Source organism: Muntiacus reevesi, chromosome 17 (assembly GCF_963930625.1).
Source record: "Muntiacus reevesi chromosome 17, mMunRee1.1, whole genome shotgun sequence".
Lineage (NCBI taxonomy): Eukaryota > Metazoa > Chordata > Mammalia > Artiodactyla > Cervidae > Muntiacus > Muntiacus reevesi.
In genome coordinates, this window is record NC_089265.1 from 59,298,267 (window position 1) to 59,319,331 (window position 21,065).

At 49.2% G+C, this 21,065-nt stretch overlaps 1 protein-coding gene across 2 annotated transcripts in view; it reads right to left on the reverse strand.

Annotated features, from left to right (window-relative positions):
* The window catches only part of GABBR2 (gamma-aminobutyric acid type B receptor subunit 2), a 353,521-nt gene that overhangs the window by 154,456 nt on the left and 178,000 nt on the right, over positions 1–21,065 (reverse strand). For both annotated transcript variants that reach the window (XM_065908009.1, XM_065908010.1), the window contains exons 4-5: positions 13,068–13,169; positions 619–684 (exon numbers count right to left, since the gene is read on the reverse strand). In XM_065908009.1, the coding sequence (XP_065764081.1) occupies positions 619–684; positions 13,068–13,169 (168 nt within the window). The remainder of the gene's footprint in view (positions 1–618; positions 685–13,067; positions 13,170–21,065) is intronic.

Consider the following 21,065-nt stretch of genomic DNA (forward strand, 5'->3'; position numbering starts at 1 on the left):
AAACAGCCAAAGAAGACCATATAATAATAACATAGCTATGAAGCACAGTCAAGGGCCTTTAGTTTCTTCTCAGGGGCTGTAGATAATACTCTGAGCCATATCCTGCGAGTTGTCTTATAGAGACTGAAGCTCCAGGTGGAGAAGTTAACCGCATGATGGCCAGACTATACCCACGACAGAAGTTGCCACAATTCTGAGAAATAGCCTCAAGGAAATGGAAACAAACAGACTTGGGAACTGAAGATTAACTGTACCCCATCAACCAAGATGACACAGGTCAGATCTCTGATGACCAATCTGACGATGACTGGCAGAGCTGACTATGCTGTTTCTGAATGTAGCCCCCTCTGTCTGTCTATAAAAGAATGTCAGTGGTGGGGAGCTGGCCTTTGGACAGACATCCACCCTCCTGCCGAGTTGCTGCCGTCTGAAACAAAGCAAACTTTCCCTTCCACCAACCTGGTCTGTTTATTGGCTTTTGAGCACCGAGTAGTCAGACCCCACATCTTTCCATAACACTGTGATGCTATTTAAGGATCAGGCAGTAAGCATCAATCCAAGAAGCAGCTTCATGAACCTCCCCAAAGACACGAAGGACACAACCGAAGTGCTACTTACACAACAGAACACTTTTGCTGCCATATTCTGGTCAAATTGGCCGAGGATGATCCGCACGTCGTTGCCCTGTGGACAGAAGACACGGATGTGGAGGTGAGCGTGTGATCGGCACGGCCCGGGAGGCCACAGCTGCAGGCAAGCGAGCGGCTCGGAAGGGCCGCGCCTTCCCCACTCTCCTCCAGCAAGAGCAGGCAAACTCTGGGGGACGCCGACACGGCGTCTGCTTTCCATCCTCACTCTACGCCTAGGGAAACTGAGGCCAGACGAGAGAAAGCACCCTCCAAGATCCCCAGGGGAGTTGGCAGCAGAAACAAGCTCCCAGTCCACACCCCGCCCCTCAGTATGCGAGGCTTTTCCCCCTTCCAGGAGTCCACAGAGCTTCCCAGTTAAGACACTGCAGAGTCCCTTCGCGTTCTGAGCTTTGTTCAAATCTCAGCTCCACTCGGGGGGCCTCAAGTGGCTCTTTCCCCCAACGTGGCCTCAGTTTCCTCATCTGCAAGATGGGAATAATGGCAGTACTTACTTATAGCGCTTACTTAGAGGGCTAGATGACATTATCCTTATGAAGTGCTTAACACAGTTCCTGACAAAGAGGAAACGCCCAGCTAGAATGATTTTTTATAACCTTCTCCCACCCATTCTTCTGCTTTTATTTCAAAGGAAAATCTATATTCAAACGTTCCACAAACAGTTGTCATCTTATTACCACAATGGGGTTGATAGGTACATACTCTACCACAGGTCCTGTGCCGCATGCTAAGTCGCTTCAGTCATGTCCAACTCTTTGCAACCCCACTGACTATAGTCCACCAGGTTCCTATGTCCATGGGATTCTCCAGGCAAGAATACCGGAGTGGACTGCCATTTCTTTTTCTAGGGGATCTTCTCAACCCAGGGGCCGAAGCTGCATCTCTTACGTCTTCTGCATTGGCAGGTGGTTTCTTTGCCACCCGGGGAGCCCCACCACAGGTCCTGTGACTCGTTTATTCATTCAACAAAGATTTACTGAGTGTCTGCCTGAAGTTGTCTCCTGGGTCAGGGTAAGGGGTTCTTGGTTGCTTTCTAGGGGACGGGATCCAGGCTGGGCCGTGCCCCATGGAGAACAGGCAGAAGGAGGATGAACAGGCAGAAGGAGGATGTACAGGCAGCCCCCAGGAGACAGCCAGGCCTCAGCCCACCCGCTTGCTCCCCATCGCAGTCCTGCCCTCTGCACTGAGATTCAGCCCTGCAGGTGATGATACCTTCCTGACATTTATCCCGTCCTTCCCAGCAGGTCGCAAGGCTCTTTGATGCATAAAGAAGAGAAACATCCCTTTAAAGATCAGTTTTTAGCATCTTTCAAAATTGGAAAGTGCTGACTGGGAGGCCATTTTACTCATCATGTACTTTAGCGAAATAAAAAAGGCTTGGATTCTAAAATCATCCTTCGTTTGCAAGCAAGAATGGAAAGACGAAAAAAAAAAAAAAAAAAAAAAAAAGCCTTGCTCTGAAAGGACTTTAAAAGATCTTTAACAGAGCCCAGTCGAAGGGAGGCAAGCCTTTGTCATCACCACGTCTGCAAGGCTATAAAAAGGTCTAAGCTGCTTCCGCTCTGTGGCCTTGCTCCTGGGACACTTCAGGGTCTTTCTGCTTATTTGTTGAATTTTTTATAACATCTCTTGCTGCTAACACTATCCACCTATCCATATCCATCCAACAAACATCTATGGAGCATCTGCTTTGTGCCAAGGGCTGTGTTGCTAAACATGGTAGAGTAGAATCAGCTTATTAGATTTTGGAGTCAGAGAGACCTTGGCTCACATCCCAGCTCCAGCACCTACTAGGTGCATGACCCTGGGTCTTAATCTCCTGCAGCCTCGATTTTCTCATCTCTGAAACAGGCATAACACTCCTTACCTGACCCGGTGGTTGGAGGATTCATGATTAACGAGCCCCCCTCTGGCCCCTGGTGCTGGCTTCCATGATGCCCGCTCCTGCTTCCTGGCTGTTCCCGCTCAGATTCTCACTCAGCCCCTCACCCTTCTGCCCACCCCAAATGCTGGTGTTCCGTACAGGTCTGCCCTCATCACGCTCCCTGGGCAACCTCACTCACGACCCCAGCCACAACTCCCCTCTGAAAGCTGGGGCCTCCCAAACCCCTCTCCCGAGCCGCCTTTTCTCCAGCTGTCCCTGGGGTACCTCCATGTGGATCTTCCCAGGCACCTGAAGCTCAACGTGTCCCAAGAGGACTCACCATCATTCCCAAAACGCCTCCTTCCTCCTCCTGTACTGCCTATCTCTAGAACGGTGCTGCCAACCTCCCACTCCCCAAGATGAGAAACCTGGGAGCCACCTGAGTCCCTCTCCTCATCCCAGCCATAGCCAGGGCCTGTTGGTTCTGCCTGCTCCCCAGCTCCTGAATCACTCTGGTCTCTCCAGCCCCGTTGCTCTGGGTTGAGCCACCATCACTCCATACTTGATGAACCACCACAGCCTCCCAGCTGGGGCTTTCTGCCTTCAGTCCTGCCCCATCCATCCAGTCTCCACAGAGCAGACCAGGGAATCATTCCAAAACTCAAATCTGATTGTGTAAAATCTTTCCATGGCTTAGACCCTGACAGATCAAAGCCTGAGCTCCTTAGAACATCGCAGATTCTTTACCAACTCACTCCTGCTCCTTTCAATAACCACAGTTCTTGCTATACCTCCACATCCCAGAGAATGAGCTTCCTGAAGTTCTCTTAGATGGTCTGCCACACACTCATTCACTCACTCATTCATCCCCTTTCTCACTCGTCCTCTTTCTTTACACAAGTTCACCTATCCAGAATGCCATCCCCTCCCACCCGACTCGTTCTGCCTGGAGGGCTGCTGCTCTCCCTTCCTGCCTTAGCTCAGGAGCTCCTACTTGGAAAAATCATCCCTGTCCCCAGGCTTGGGCCACTTTCTCCTCTGTGAAGTTCTCTCCGGGGACCCAAGGGATCACGGATCTACTTAACTCCTTCCCAGAGATGCAAAAGGCTTTCCCAAATCCAGCACAGCACCCCAAAACCAGCACGCTCACCTTGGTGTCCCCTGACCATTAGAGGGCCCTGGAGAAAGAGCCTATCCAGGGCTAGGTGGCACTTGATGCAGGAAGATATTCACACCAACCCTGATTCTAGATGGTGAGAAAAGGGGCAAGGTGCTGCAAAATCTAGGAGAAAAGAGGACAAGCCAGCACCTGGTGCAGGTGGAGCCTGGATCCAAGGGTTGGGAGAGGACAATGGGAAATGTGACTGGAGTGATACTTGCGGGGGGGGCCTTGAGAAGCATAAAGAGTTGACGGTGTTCTCGAAATGGAACATGTGTGCTCCCAGGGCAGAGGGGTTCTGAGAGTACAAAAACTGCAGATATACCTGGTTCTTTCTGGAGCAGCAGTTTGTGGAAGATTCAGGGGTGAAGGGAAAGATTTTGGATTGGAGGAATCTTAAAAGTTTTAACCCACCCACATTATCACAAAAGTTCCAGAATCACAGTTTTCAATGTTGCATAACTTGTATGGTTTCCTTAGAATCCTGAGAAAGGAAAGAGCTTTGTGGGCAGACGACCCGCTTCTGGCCACGGCCACCCACCTCCCTGCCAGGGGTAAGAAGGCGCTCTTCTCTATAGGTGAAAGGACTTAGGGGGCAGTTGAAGGACTGCCAGAGGGGAGGGGAGGAGAGCCGTGACCAGCTCCGAGGATGCGCGCGCAGAACAGTGCTGTGACGCTAGAGAGCCTGGCACGTGGCAGAGGGCAGGATCTCAGAAGCCCCCGCAACGGACTCTTGCTGGGCTCTGCAGGGGGCTGGGTGGAGTGAACGTGGATGTCCTGAGATCAGACAAATGACAGCTTCTTCTTAGAGGGCTAGATCTGAAGTCACGGAGGGTAGCGGAGACCTATGTTTGCACCCTCAACAGGCCACACTCACAGGCGAGTGCAAAGATGGAAGGGAACAGCCATGGGGTGGAGGCCCCGAAGGTGCGCTCAGTCCAAACCTTGGGTGGATTTCCTTTCCCTTCTCCTGGCTCCTCTCCTCTGTTGTCTAGAAAGAAGCCCTTTGCCTCTGGGGCCCTTAAAGGGAGCTAAAATCTCACACAAAAATAACACTTAAGAAGCATGACTCAATTCAGAGCACCAGTGTACAACCCTCCCAAATGACAGCTCCTGAACTCTTTCTAGCTATTGCCTTAGGAGGTGGGTGCTATTATTATGCCCACTCTGGACAGTGTCATGTGCAAACTGAGCCCCAAAGCCTTAAGTGACTTTCCTATATGCCGGTGGTCCCATGGGACCCCCTCCTCGGGGCTGGAGCACCCACCCAGTCCTAGGGAGGGTGGGCTGCCACCAGCTCCCTCCCTTTCCTGGAGAACTTCCCTCAGCCAAGGGGAGCTTCCAGGCCCTGGAAGGTCACGCTGCACCTCAGCCTCCATAGCGGCCAGTGGCTGACTCACGCGGTAGGAAACCCCAGCCCCCCTTGTTGAAAGGTGGGACCAGCTCTGCGGTGCAGAGAGCCCGCAGGGCTAGGGTAGCCCACCACCAGCCAGAGGCGTTCTGACCGAGCCCCCCTCTCGCCCCATCCCGCTTCTGTCCCCTTCTCCTGGGCACACTCCCAGTGACTCTCTTTCTCAAAGGCCTCAGACTCTGTCTCCACGGCGTTCAACCTAAGACACCAGGTCACAGGGATAAGAAGTGGTGGCTTCGGCCTCGACCCAAGGTGAGTTTGGCCCCAGAGCCCAAGCATTTGACCACTCATCCCTATATATTCCCTCCCAAGCCAAGAAGGCCAACGCCCCAGGGCCTGGGCTGCTGGGGCTCAACACCCAGTCTGCTGCAATGACAAAATGTACCTTGGATTTTGAAGTGGAAGGACTTGAGGGGCAAATGCAATCCTGAGACATTAAAACAGCTGATGTGCATTTAAAGGAGCAGGAAAGCAGAACGACGTCCATCTTGCTTCCCTGGGACAGCAGGGTGGGGGTTCTGCTAGGAGGTCAAGGTAGACCCTGACACTGACCTGTGAGTCATCTGACGTCTCCTGACACCTGTGCGTCTGTCTAAGGCCACGTTTAATAGCTTCCTGGCTTTCTGCAACTTGCCCTACCCACCAGGGAGCTGAAAAGTCAGAAGGCATCATTTTCCATGTTGTAGAACAGGGTGCAGTGCAATGAGCGCAGGACGGGTGCGCTACTAGCGGCCAGCCCGATGTGGGCCGGGAGGAGGCCTGGCCTGGGCAGTGAGCGCTGGTGAAACGGTCAGAAGCCCAAGCCTGCTCCTGGTCCCTCACTTTGGTCATGAGACCTGGGGTAAGCCTGAGGGGATTTGCCTAGATGCTTTCCAAAGATGCCCCCGGCTCTGACAGACTGATTCCACACCCAGAATGAGTATTCTCTTTCATTTAGCTAAAATTAGTCTTTCTTAGACTATTTTTCCTTCCCCAGAAGTGTCCCTAAAAGCGGAGAATCAGGAGCCGTCTACTCTTAAGGACAGGAGTGAAAGAGGGAACAGCACCGGCAGCCCTGGTGAGGCATGGCACTCCTTTAAAGTTTATCATTGTGTCTTGAAAATTCGCATATATTTAGCATTCTGATAACCTATGTATGCTTATCTGAGAATAAAAGTTATGCTTTCCTTCCCACGTCTCTGAGAAAAGCTGGCCTGATGGGAAGGTGCACCACATTTATTCCGTAGCTTCGAATCCCCTTGGGGGACTTGTATGAACCTCAAGTGCAGGCAGTCAGGCTGGGCTCCTGGCCCGCGGGGTAGAGAGCAATTCCCACTAGGACTTTCCCATGCAGCAAAGTGGGGAACAGTCCCCCTCAGGACCTGTCTTTGTGGCCTTCCTGTAATGGCTTCCCAAAGATGTCCATGTTCAAATCCCCGAAAGCTGGGGACAAGCTATGACACAGCAAGGGGGAGTTAACCTTGCAGATGAATTAAGGTTGCCAGTCATCTGATTCACAAAACAGGGAGATTTCCCTGGAGTTCAAATCCTGAATGATGGGTTGGTGGCTACTCCAATGAAAGCCAATAAGGCAACTGAAATTGATAGGGACAGTGTAAAGAGACAAAGCAGGCAATTAAACAGTTAATCCCACTAAAGGATCATAAATAAAGAAAAAAGTACGGGAGATCTTGTAAGTGACTGATCCATCAAGAGAGCAGTCTTGCTTAGTAACGAGTGCAACAGAAGCCTGAGACGTGCCCCCAGACAATAAAACAGTGGTGGAATAAGACCCACATCCTGCCCAGTGAGGTAGGTGAGTTAATGACTCCTAGGACATGCTCCTCTGTGCACATTAAAAACAAAAACATAGGGAAAAGATGGCCTTAAACCAAAACCTGAGATGATTTGCCATGTTAGTGTACTTTACCACCTTCCTGCTCATTTTCACAGCTCCAGGACAGTCCTAGTTTGACGATGCAGGGACAAGAAAACTCCCCCACCCAGCACGGAGGAGGAACTGATGGCGGAAGCCTGACGTCTGCTCAAGCACGAGGAAGAAGGTGGCCTTCTCCCCCTGCTCACTTTCCCTTTGGCTGTAAAACTGGAGCCGGTAAGTTCTCAGCGCAGCACTCCCTGGCCTGCCGAGGGCACCATATACTAAAAACTCTCCCCTTACCCGTCACTCTGCCTCTGATTGAATTCTTTCTGCACCAAGACAGAAGAACCCTGCGCTGTCCTACGTTCTGTGGCTTCAAAATGAACAGAGGGGTCCATCCGGAGCCTGGTGTTCTTCCCAATACAGCCCCGGGGCTTCAGCGTGGGCACCATGGAAATATTCAGGGCCCTGAAAGGGGTGGCCTCCTAGTCCAGCCTGGTGACCACTTACGTTAAACACTCCTGATCAAAACAGGTCCATCCAGAGTGAGCTTAAAGGCCTGGGGTCTTCATCTCACAGAGATGGTTTTATTTCCTGACTTTCTTTTAGACAAACTTTGATATACGCATCTGCTAAATCAGCCTGATCAATCCGATTATTCAGTTCCCCTATGTTCTTGCTTATTTTTGAATGGCTGATCTGTCCAAGACTGAGAGAAAAATGTTGCGGCTTCCAATACTACTGTGTTTGTGTCAATTCTTCTATAGCAGGCCATTCTTTATACATTTCAGTGAGGTGTAATTTAGAGCAATAATGGTCCATGATTATGCTATTCTCAAGGTGAAATGTACCTTTATCTATAGAAAGCCACTTATCCTGGTCAATGCCTACACCTTGAATTCCCTGTATTCTAATGTGAACCCTGGATCCTTGCTTCATATACCTTGATATACCTTTTCTTGACCTTTTACCTTTGACCTTTCTGGGTCACCGTGTTGTAAATATAACTATAACTATAGCTAGTTCTTTAAAACACAACCTGCAAGTCTTTGCCTCTTCGTAGGGAGTTTGACCTATTTGAATTTCTGGTCAGAATGACTATATTTGATTTTCAGTCTTACTTTATGTTTTCCGGTTTTCACGTTTGCTTTGTTTTTTGATATGTGGACTAGATTTTCTTTGCTTTTATCTTCTGTGTTTCAGGAGCTTCGGGTTCTGCTTATATTATAGTATTAACATGTTTGCTATTAAGTTATTCAAAGCCTTTTAAACTTATATTTTTCTAATTATGAAAGTCATAAGCAAAATAGTCTCTTTTGAGCCCCACTTCTAATTAAGATCAGGACTTTTTTTAACTCACATTTTTGCCTCTGTTAATGGAATTTGGGTTTTTATATCTCCATTACTGTTATTATAGTATTTATTTGCATTATATGTATATTCATGCTTGCTTCCAAATGAACTTCTGCATCTGCACGCACTTTTATAACAACTACTCAGCTCTCTCTATGGCGTCCATGATGCCTGCTCACCTGCTTCTGTCATGACCTCAGCTATAAAGTTAGCTGTTGTCCAAGGCGGGCTGACATAGGACTTCAAGGGTTAACTTCAAGGGCACCTGGCTAGTGAGCCTCACATGTGGGAAAATGTCTCCTAGCTGCTCCATCGCTTCTGGGATCGAATGTTGCAGGGTCGTCGAGGACTGGTTTTGCACCTTTGTGGGCAATTTTTTTTTTTCTGGCCTAGGTACTTGTAGATTTTCCCTTTTATGTTTTATTTCAAAACTTTTAACAAAATGTGTCTGGGTAGGACTCTCTTTTCACCAATTCTGCTAGAATGTAGAAAGGCCAGCTGGTCTGCACATATAGTCTATGCATTTCCTTGTGAAACTGTTGACTTTGTAGTTTCAAAATGGTTCAGTATTGGCAGTTTCGTATGGTCCAGTCTAGGAGTTCTCTTTTGAATCCTCTTAAGTTTGTAGCTTATTTTTTAAAATAAATTTCGTGAGAATAGTTTTAGATTTATGGAAAAAATCACAAAGGACGTATAGAGAATTTCTGTCTCTCACCCAGTTTCCCCATTAGTAACATCTTACTTTAACATAGTACATTTGTTACAATTAATAAATCAATATCCATTCATAATTAACTACAGCTCATACTTTATTCAGATACTCTTAGTTTTTTTTTTTTTCCCTCCAGTGTCCTTCTTCTCCTCCTGGATCCCATTCAGGACGCCACATTATATACTGCTGTCATGTCTCTGCAGGCTCATTCTGGCTTAGGCATTCCTTAGCTTTGAAGACCTAAAAAGTTCTGAGGAGTCCTGGTCAGGTATTTTTCAGGATGGCCTTCAACCAGAATTCACCTGATGTTTTTCTCATTGTTAGACTGGGTTTATAGGTTTGGGGGAATCATATCAAAGGTATAGACTATCAACAAGACTTATCCTGTAAAGGCTGACTTTGGTCTCTTGGCCAAAGTAGCATTTGTCAGGTTCTTCCACTCTAAAGTTACTCTTCTTTTCCCCCTTTTCATCCTTTGCTCTTTGGAAGGAAGACACTTAACAAGTGGGTACTTCTGCCCCCACTTCCTTGGACCTGAAATATCTACACAAATCACTTGGACTCCTTTGGCACAGAAGATTTGTATGTTCTCTCCCATCTACCTACTCGGTCAAGGGCATTTGTTTTATACTTTGGGTTATAATCCAACACTACTTTTATTTTATTGCTCAAAGGTTGCAGCTCTGGCCACTGGGAGTTCTTTCAGTGGCTACGTCAGCTGGCTGGTGGACAATTCTGACACCGCTCCCCCCACCAAACCAGGGTGTGTTGTTGACGTGGATTGAGCACGTCCTCAACTTTCTGGCACTCCAGGACGCTCCAGGATCACTTTGTATGTCTCCTGTCCCAGTCCCAGGTCAGCCATTTCTCCAAGGATCCCCGGGTCCTTTCCATGGAGAACGGCGTCAGAAACCAAGATCTGGGCGGTAGCTGAGCTCGCCGATGCTCGGGTGCCTGCTTCGTTTTAGGTTTTGGTTCTGTCTCATCTGTCCCAGTTTTCCCTTAGCATCCCCCTTCTCCCGTGTCCACAGCTTATCTCTCCTCTCACTAGATTGATCTCTTTGACCATTTCCTCTGAATTTCAAGTTTGTCCTGCATATTATTGATTTTTATTTTTCGTTGCATCAACTCTGCTCTCTACTGCCTCCAAAGCAGGTTTTAATTCCGCTAAGTCACTATCCAGTTTCCTCCCTTGTCCGCTGTACCTCCTTCTCTATCTTACCCCACCAGATATCTGCTTCTTCTCTGAGCTCTCCAGAAGTTACTTTTCTCTGAGCGCTTTATCCTTGTGTTCTCCTGGCTTTGTCCAGATTTGGAATTTGGTTTATGCCCACTCAGCAAATTTGTCAGGCAAATTAGGTTTGGTTCCAGCTGGTGGGGAATAAAACAGTGATCCAGACATACAGAAACTTCTGCTTCCTACAGCTTTCATCCTAGTGGGAAGAGACAGATGACAAAACAACCGGGAAAAACGAATAGGAGGTCAGACGTTGTTATGGGTTGATCTGCATCTCCCGAAGAGATGTTGAAGTCTTAACCCCTGATACCTCAGAACGCGACCTCATTTAAAAACAGCATCATTGTATTAATAGATGAAATCAGTTCAGGTAAGTTCACACTGGAGCAGGGCAGGCTCTTAATCCTCCAAGACTAGTTTCCTAAGAAGAAAATGATGTGAAGGGAAAGAGGGGAAATGTCAGCTGGGGCAAAAGAGTTACACAGCTGCAAGTCAAGGAATGCCAGGGATTGCCAGCTGACACTAGAAGCTTAGAGAAAGGTATGGAAGAGGCCCCGAGCCCGCTACAGAGCACGGGCTTGCCAACGTCTTGACCCTGGCCTTCTGCCCTTGAGATGTGAGAGGATAAACTTCTGTTGTTTAAGCCCCCTGGTTTCTGGTGCTTTGTTATGGCAGCCCCAGGAAACTGATACGGATCTCCATCAGTGACATGGAGGAAATTAACAGAAAGGGGGAGTGGGAGTGTGAGGAGCCGGGATTTAAATTTTAAATAAAGTCTCCGGGAAAGGCGGACCACTGAGAAAAGACTAGAGGCAGGTTTGAGAAGCAGCGACGCAGGTGGTGAGGGAAGAGCTCCATGTTGAAGGGAGCCTTTGCCAAGAGACTGAGCGTGCTGTCCTTGGCTCTGCTCTCCCGGGCTTATGTGATGCTGGAACCCTCTCTCAGAACCACAGCTGTGTGGGGCGGTGGGGGAGCTGGACCGTGGTGTTGCCCAGATCCGAGTTTGAACTCCAACGCACCACTTTCCAGCTGGGTGGCTAGGGGTGAGGTCCTTAACCTTGCTGCACCTCAAGTTCCCCATTTGTGAAATGAGGATACAAAAATTCCCTCTGTCCCGGGGCTCCGGGGAGGGCTGAATGGGCAGGTGAAGCTGAGAGCTCCAGCCCTTGCTCAGGGCCCTGGAAAGGCCGGCTGCTATTTCCATCAGCATTCAGATCACTCCCGCTTCTGGTGGCACTGGCTGGCTGGTTAGCAGAGCACCAAGTTCTGTCCCCAGTTTCTTGCAGACTTTCAACTCATGCGTCCACTCCACACACAAAGGCTCTTCACATTTTAAAGCCCGCAGAATTCCGCCGCGCCCCTCAGGTGCAGGAAGCTCTTTCCAGCGCGGGGCAGGAGCCTGCCCGCGCAGCACTGGGGTGCCGATCACCCCAGGCGGTCCCTGCAGAGCGAGCACTCCTCCCCTCCGGATGCGCTGGGCCCACACAACCCAAGGCCACCCTCAGACCACACGCCTGTGGGGCCAGAGCTGGGCACACCCCTGGGCTGCCAGCAGGCCCTTCCTCACTACCGCTTCCTCACCGGCAGAGGCTTCGGGGCGGAAACGCCACGGGCCCGTGCGGTGTCTGCGCCCGAGCAGGTGACGAACACTGCTGCCTGCCCCCCGTCCCATCCCTGCGTCTCCGCCTCCCCTCGTGTGAACTGGGGGCTTCACAAGCTCTAAACTGCCTCCTGCTCTGACCAGTAGAATCTGGGACCAGGCCAGGAGAGAAGGGACATGTCAGCAGCTGGCACCTGAGGCCCCAGGCTACTTTCAGTGTGGGCATGGGGCCTGGAAGAGTAGGCGACAGCTCTGTGTCTGTACCTACGTACAGCCCCCGAGCAGCTCCCTGCTGCCTGGCATAAAGACCAAACTTCTTAGCTCAACATGCAAGGCTCGTGGAAACTGGCTCCAAACTCCATTTCCACCCTTGGCATCTTCTCCGTGCCCCATCCCGACACTCCAGCTTCCTGGAATTCCTGCTGATCCCCAGCGCACGGTGAGCACGGCCGCCCTGCCCTCTGATTTTCACCCTGTGGGTCTCCACCCTGTCCATCCTCCTTGCTGTCCCTTCTCTGCAGCCGTGTCTGAGCCCTCCCCTGGGTGGGATGAGTCACTCTCTCCCTGCGTTCCCTGGCCTCTCTGTTCCCGCTTTCCCTGGGAGGAAGCCTGAGGACACAGGCAGGCCTGATGACGGCGGTGAACCCAGGAGACGGTCTGGCACAAACATGGTGTTTGAGAGAGTTTGGGAAATGAATGTGCAGATGACAGCGGGCGACTACTTAGAGCCACAAACATCTAGTTGACCCTTCTGTTCCTGGAGTGAGCGTCACCCGAGGGGGTCAGGAGCCTGAGCTTTCAGTTCCAACCACATTACTTCCTTGCTGTGGGTCTGGGCAGGAGAGGTTCTCACTGTGAGCCTCTTCGCAACAGGAAGGAAGTCCCCTGAAGGCAGGGGCCAGGCCTGAGTCACCAGCGTTCCCACTGGCCCGTCCTTGAGTGGGCGCCAGGGGTGTCTGTCATGCCCTGCTTGCCTCTCAGGCTGCGCTGAGAGATCCGAAATCACCCAGCAATTCCACACGGCCGCGCTCCCGGCAAGCAGACCTCTGGCCAGTGCTGGACAATAAGCAACGGACAGCCAGCTCCCGGGAGCTCTTCCTCACATCTCAGATGCCAAGGACAAAATGAAACAGCCTGAATTCAAGACTCCTTCGAAGTCAGGGATTTGGAGAACCCCACGGGCATGGCATCAGCCTGGCCTCCAGGCCCTGGCCAGCTGCACCTACCTTAAGCTTTTTGACACTGGTGCAGGGATCATTGGAGAAGCTCTCGGTGTCCGAAATCTCGATGTCCTCACCGTACAGAACCCCGGTCAGGTCGTTTCTCACCTGCCAGCAAAGAGAGGAGAGAGGGTGGGTGTGCCGGCAGTCACAGGACGGGCCACTTCACAGGGGTCTTGGAAGCGGCTCGAACAGGTGAGGTGATTTTCTCCACCGATGTGAAAAAGGAGTGGGTTTTATCTTCATTAAAAACTAGATTGGCCCCTGGGACTTTGGAGGTTCCCCTCCCCTGAGGACACACAAGCAGAAGGAGGCCAGACAGGGAAGGGACTTACTAAAGTTGCCCAGGAACTTCCTGGAAGAATTAAGACAAGCATCCAAGTCGCTGGACCTTCATGCTGGTGTTTCATATCATCTCCAAATCAGACTAGGCAAATACATCGTACTGTCTCCAAATTAGACTATTCAGATACTTCTCTACTTATATTTTTCATTATTTATTTGCAATATTACTTCATTTCTAGGGTGGGGAAATAGCTGAGATATTCAGACAGACAAAGCAAAAACAGAGGAGAGGGTGAGGGGGCGCGGAACCAGCCTGTGATGTTACACACGACGATGTACCTGCGGGCACAGAATGACTAACATCTATGGCCTAAAGCAGAGGGCTGCGAACTCCAGTGTCCACGCGCACTAGCCAGTGTGCGACGCGGCCGGTGTGGAAGGATAGCAGGGAGGGGTGTGGCAAACCAGAGCTTCACCTAAAGACAGCACTTGCTGCTCAACTCCAAACAAGCTACGCCAGAGTGTGGGTCCAGAATCACCAGACCTTCTGATTTGGAAGGGAGAAATAAGAAATCTATATTTTTATTTATTTTTGGGCCACACTGCACAGCATGCAGGATCTCAGTCCCCCAACAAGGGATTGAACCCGTGCCCCCTGCAATGGGAGCATGGAGTCTTAACCACTGGACTACAGGGAAGTTCCTAGATTTTTAAACTAAAGTAGGATCCCTCACGTCTTAAAGGGCTTCCCAGGAGGCGCCAGTGGTAACAGGAGGATCTCCTGGAGAAGGAAATACAAGCCACTCCAGTATTCTTGCCTGAAGAACCCATGGACAGAGCAACCTGGCAGGTTAGTCATACAGAGCATCTCAGCATGAGCACATTTTAAAATGTTGACACTGTTGATTATATATCGAAAACTGATTTAAAAGTAGCTTTTATAAAATGTCAAAGTAGTAGGCATTGTTTGCTTTTGTAATACAATGAATAAACAAGAAATATACTTTCCATTTTTAATAAGTGTCTTGTCTTTTAAGAAAAGCACATTGGCCTCACATTTAAAAGTAAGTAAACTTATTTTTAACAAAAAAGTAACTGAAAAAAGTTCAATTATTTAAGGAATGATAATATTGAGGAGATTTAAAAGCTATTCCCTCTTTTCATTTTCACAATGCCAAATATTTATCTTGGTGCATATATGATTACTTCAACAGAACTGATACTATCTTGTTTTTAATAAATATACACTTGACATTTTTTTAAAAAAAATAATAAAATAAAATGCTGACACTATTTTCAAATTAAAAAAAATACAGTTAGGATAAAAACAAATAAATCTGAAATCTGTATGCGGCCCACGTCTATGACTGTACACCCTTGGACAGAAAGCCATGGAGCCTAGACTGTGTTTTAGTAGAAATAACCAGATGGGAGTCTGGGGACCCAGGTTCCAGGTCTTGCTCTGTCACTGACTTGCTTGTGACCTCAGCCTCTCTGAGGGACGCTTTCCCTCTTACCATTTCAGTCTCTTCCTCTTTAACTGAAGATGAGCTTTGAAAGCACTTCTTGTCTATATCTATTAAGATAGCTATTATCAAAAACCAAAACCCTGCAAGTGTTGGTGAGGATGTGGATAAACTGGAAACTGGAAACTTGAGCACTCTAAAAACTTCCCACAATATGGTAATATGATCCAGCAACTCTACTTGTGGGTATATACCCAAAATAAGTGAAAACGGGGACTCAAAGAGGTGTTTGCACACTCGTGTGCATAGTAGCATTATGCCAAAAGGTGGAAGCAACCATCTTTAGGAAGCAATGTCCATCAACAGATGAGCGGAAAAACAAACTGGGGTTTATATATACAGTGGAATATTATCCAGCCTAAAAAGGAATGAAATTTTGACACGTGCTACAATATGAATGAAGACATTATGCTAAGTGAAATAAGCCAGATGCAAAAGGACAAAAGTATGCTTCCACTTAGGTGAGGTACTGAGAGTAGTCGAGTGCATAGAAATACAAAGGAGAAGAGTGGTTTCTAGAGTTGGGGGTGGGCCAATGGAGTTGTGGGTACAGTTTCTGTCTGGGATAATGAAAAGTTCTGGGGATAACGGGTGGTGCTTCCTGCACAATATGAAGGTACTCAGCATCCCTGCACTGTAAACTTTACAGTGGTAAAATGGTAAATTTGATGTTACGTACATTTTACCATGATTAAAAAAGTACTTCTTGTTTCAACAACTGATAGATCCTCCCAATGTATATATCGAAATGTTTTGAATAATCTGGCCCTGAATCTTGCAGGATGGTCACTGGGAAGCCCCCACGACAGAAGGGGAACAAAAAGGGTTGTGGTGGGAACTGCCATACTTCATTTTTTTAAAAAGAAATATGATGCCAATAGAGGAAAACATGAACACATTAACTCTGGGTAGCAAGACCATTTGTGATATGCACGTTTGTAAGAAGAATGAAACTGTCTCAGTCAGGGTGAACCTTGTCCATCTTTAGTTTTTACCTGTATTTTGATGGAAGATTGGGAACTAGTTGGCTGAAAAAAAGTTGACTTTGCCATTATGGCTTATTTCTGCTGTGTCAAATCCTGTTTGGATGCAGGTGGGTTCCATTATTAGGTTTATGTGTCATAGGGGTGCTGTGGACCAACAATTATTGATATGCAATATTAAAATGTGCACGTTTGGCCCCGCCAGAAGGCAAAGCAGCCAATGCACATACTCCTGAGGCATGCAGAGGCAAACCCTGGCTCTCCGTGTCCTCGCCACCCAAAGTGAAGGAAACTTCTTGAACTCTTTTGAAACTCAGTCTTTTCACCTATAAAATGGGAGTTAAACAGCATGTAATTTACAGGGCCCAGCAAAAACACTGAGGATGGGAAATGGCTTTGTAAATTCTAAAGTTCTTTACGCTGCCTAAAAGCTGGAATGATCATTTCCAGGTATAAGACCCAGCATCAAGGCTGTCAGTGGCTTAGAGTATCTATCTGTAAATAAGTGTGGGCATAAGAGCTGTATATAATTATGGCAGAAAAAAAATTTTATAGGCACTCAGAACTCGAAACAAACCAACCCCAAACACCCTAGAGGTCATCTCATTTTGCTCCTAATTTCACAAATGAGGAAGCTGAGGCGTGACTCCCAGGCCAGTGCTCTCTGAATGGTCCCAAGCTGGTCCCTGCCAGATGTGGACAGCTCCTGAGGCTCATGAGCCAGAACGGGTCAGAACAGACGGCTGGGGCCGTCAGCCACTCACTGACCATAATTTCAGCACCAAGAAGTCTACTCAGCTGGAGTATTTACTCTAATGGACATTTTTAGGGAAAACAAATGCAAAAAACTAGTAATAAATGGTATTTTAAAATAACCAAAGCATGATAAAGAACTAATGCAATTGATCTACCTCACAAGGAAATAAATTCATACTCTCACATGTAGAAGGAAAGATCATTCAATGCACTGGTCAAAGATTACTAAGTTAGAAAAAACACCTTCCTTTTTTTTCCCATTCTGGTACTGCAAGTATCTCTTGTTTTACGGGGCCAATGTCTTTTATCAGCTTGCTATAAATTGCATTTCAGCAGAGTGAATCCTATTTTTTATTCATCTCCACTATAAAAGCAGAAATATGTTCTTCCTGGAAAGGAGTAACACTTAATTCTCAAGAGAATAAAATACATTCACACATACACACATGCGCAAGTACAGCCAGAGTCCAACTGGGCCCTCATCTGCATATGGGGCCTCGGGAGGCAGCCATCAGGAGTCTGATTTGCTAAAGGCCCCGGCCATCCTGGGAGGAAGGGAGAGAGATGGGTGCTGATGGGCCGGGAGGGGGTGGAGAAGGCTGCCGGTCGCTTGGAAGGGAGGGTCAGGCTGCCAGTGGAATGAGGAAGACAGTGAGGCAGGCCCCGAGCGCTGCTACAAGGGGGACGAGGAAGGGCTGGGAGTCCTCGAAGCCTGGGTCCTCAGGGCCAGCTCACAGGGCTGAGGCTGCCTGAGGGAAGAGCTCCCCCTGCTTCTGGAGCAATGAGTCCTGGCCCGGGCCACTGGAGCAGATCTGGAAGGAACCCAACTCACGTGGCGTCAGGGAGAACCAGGGGCCAGAACTCTAGGAATACATGATAGAAAATAGGCTTAGAGGCAACAGCTGTTGATTTTTTTCCCTTTAAGAACTGGTATGGACTGTGGATGCAAAGTCACACCAGAAAGCCTGTCCCTAAAGCAGTGGTTCTTAAAGTGCAACCCTGGACTAGTAACACCAGCATCACCTGGGAGAACCTGCTGGAAAGGCAAATTCCGGGCCCACCTGAGGCCCACTGGGTCAGACCCTCCGGGGTGGGGTCTAGCAATCTGTGTTTTAATCGGCTCTCCAGGTGATTCTGACATATGTTCAAGTGTGAGGACCACTGCCCTAAATGAGGCAGGATAACTTGTAAGTGACCCACTAAATGATATGAAAAAAGTGCTTTCTTGGATATTGTCCCCTTGGTTAGGAGACCAGGATGTGTTGCTGTGAGTGAGGCAGTTGCCAAAAGGGTGAGTAGGACTGGGACCCACATTTAAAAAGACATCACGTCTAGGACGATGGAGGGGACAGTCACCCTCCAGTCTGCCCGCCGCAGACTGCCCCTGGAGCGCTGGGCTCAGTTCTAGTTGCATTTATCAGGGGCCATGACAGCGTGGCTCCGGCCCAGAGAAGGGAGGTGTGGCTGCAACAGGGACCAAGAATCTTCTAAGAAAGACCGTGGACAGGGGGGCAGAGGGGTTGGCAGTATAAAGGTCACAATGGGTGATATCAATGACTCCTCAGGGATTCCGGTACAGCCTTGGGAATCACACATCCAAAATCAAGAATTGTAACACTTAAACTCATATTTCAAGCCTAGGGAAATCCAACATCTTGAAAGAAGTCAAGAGCCAGGCAGTCAGTGACTTTAGGGGAAAGCTCAGAGCGCGAAGCGCCGTTCTGCTCGGGCCAGCAGGAGAAGACGCCATCAGGTCAGATCAGCTGTCTGAACCTCGAGTCCCGGGGGCTGATCCACAGCTTCCCTCCCGGCTTGGTTCACGGACAGTGGGAGAAGGGGTGACAGGGACTTGTCACCCCGATGAAGCCATCACAATGGCCTCACTCCTCAACTGCACACACAGTCTCTATCCACAGGCTTGGGACCAGGGACACACAGCTGGTCCTGCGAGGGCAGGCTGGAGGGGGAAGAGGGGATCAGAGGAGAAGGGGAGAAGCTAACAGAATCAGGAGAAGAGTTAGAGGTGAACAGACTCCTCGCGGGAATTTCTTGGCTTAGCGTGGCTGCGTCCATGTGACCCATTTTAAGCGTAAATGGGTCCACCTTTTCGAGGAGGGAGGCTCGTCACTGCCTCTGAGCAGACCTCAGCGCCGGGCCACCTGCGGGCCTCCTCCCTGCTCCGAGGCAGCACCTCTCTCCACTAACACACCCCAGATGCCCAGATGATTCTCCCTCTCTGGAAATCACCTAGAGACTGGGCTTGTGAAATAACGGCATCGTGTGCTCCACCCTAAATAACGGCCTTGTGGGTCAGGCTCTTGTCCCTGCTTCGGGTCCTGGGACCACATCTGCATGTCCCGCCAGGTTCCTGTCCGCCTGCAACCCTCTGCCCGCGAGCTCCCTTCCCCTAGAGAGCCCCCGCTGCAGCCCTGGAACCCTCTTCCTCCAGCACGGGAATGTCAGGAGCCCGAGGCCAGGGAGCCAGCGTGGCGAGGGGCCTTCTTACACCGCAGCTGTTCACTCAGGGCTCCTGCTTCATTTCTGGGGCTGGAATTCCATCACTCCCTAGCCTCTGGGCTTCATCCTTTTCTGGACTGCCACCGAGCACCGAGGCACCATCTTCCCTTACACCTGGGCCTTCTCTCCTGCCCCCATCGATAATTACGTCTCTTCTTTAATCCCCAGATCTTTCCACTCCTGGCCCCCAGCAGCACGAGCAGATCTGGCCGTGTCAGAAGGCAGAGTGGTGAGAAGCGGGGAGGAGGGGATGAGAGAGGGAGACAGAAGAGAGGAGCAAAGGCCTGTGAGAGCTGCAGGCTCTCGCCCTCGGGCCACGCGTCCCAGGCCAGCAGGACTCTGACGGAATCGGGGAAGCACCGAGCGCAAGACCCCGGGACCCTGGGGGTCAGCAGCGCCCCCAGACACCTGCCCTGAGGAGGCCACTGCACCAGCTGTGGAACCATCCAGAAGGGCAGAGATCCAGTGAAGATGGGAGAGCCAGGCCTGCACCACTTGCACCTTACAACTCTTTGGAAATTCTAATTAGGTTACGAAATGAACTTGAGAGCAAAGCGAATTCCCAGATCTCCTATGGAAGCTGAGGTAACCTACTTTGTCATTCAAATACACTCGCTATATATAGCCCTAGATTGTGCCGAAATGTCACTCCTCTTACCTGACTAAAGTGTATAATTATAGATTTACTTCTATTCATTCATGAAATGTGTCTTCACTTGATTAAACAGTTCATTCAAGTAAAATCCATTAAAATATGGAACATGTGAAAATGTGGTTCGTTAGAGGCAGAGGGCACTGCTGTAGTTAAGATGCTAATTAGGATAAACAGGCATTTGAAACACTCATATCTTTGAATATTCAGGTCACTTTTACTGGGGCTGGAGCTCCCCAAGAACCACCATTAATTTAAGCTAATTAAAAGATTAGCCTGGAGAAGAGTAAACTAAGGCAGGAAGTGCTGGACGACTTCAAACACTGAAGGACTGTCTCCTGGAATGGAGGGCGCCCCTGTGTTGGAGATGGGACCAAGAGATGGATGAGTCAGGAAAGCAGATTTCGTTTCAAAGCCAAATGAACTTTCGAACAGTGGAGGAGGCAACTTTGGTATATAGTGAGCGCCCTGTCATCAGAGGTGAGCAAGAAGCTCATGAGGATGCTGAAGAGGGATTTTTCTTTCACCACCAATGTTTGTGATTCTAGAAGAGCAAGTCTCAAAACCCTACCCGCGCCATCCCCCCACTCTTTGCCTTTCTGAATTTTACAGCTGCTAAAGCAGCCCTCCGCAGCTCTGAAGTTTTTCAGAGATTTGAGGCATGGACTTACAGTCCCAGAGAAGTTATCCATGTGACTGTATTTCTACCTTTCTAATACTGATGAGCACTTACTGAAGAAGCTGTTCCTTTTGAAAAGTGGAGCCATCTAATTTTCAGATTTCTATTAGCTCTTAATAACCTATAGCTGGAGTTAAGCGTAACTGAAACTTGTTAAAAAGGGCCAGTACGTAAGGGAACACGAACGGGATCTACTGCACATACGTGATACCTGCACATGCACCATGACATCTGCACGTTCACACTGCAGAGCCAGTGGGTTGGATGGCCAAAAGGTGTGTCCCATCCTAATCAGAACCTATGCAAGTGACCTTACTTAGAAAAAGCGTCTCTGTAGGTATAATGAATTCAAGGATCATCTTGGATTACCTGGAGTGGGCCCCAACTCCAATGATAAGTGTCCTTATGTGAGAAAGGCAGAGGGAGACTTGGGCAGAGGCCTACGGGAGAAGGTGACGTAAAGAAAAAGGGAGGGACAGGAGCGATGCAAGGACACGCCAAGGAGCGCCTGGGCCACCAGAAGCTGGCAGAGGTCAGCAAGGGTTCTCTCCGAGAGCCTTCAGGGAGGGCGTGGCCTCACCGATCCCTTGATTTCAGAACTCTGGC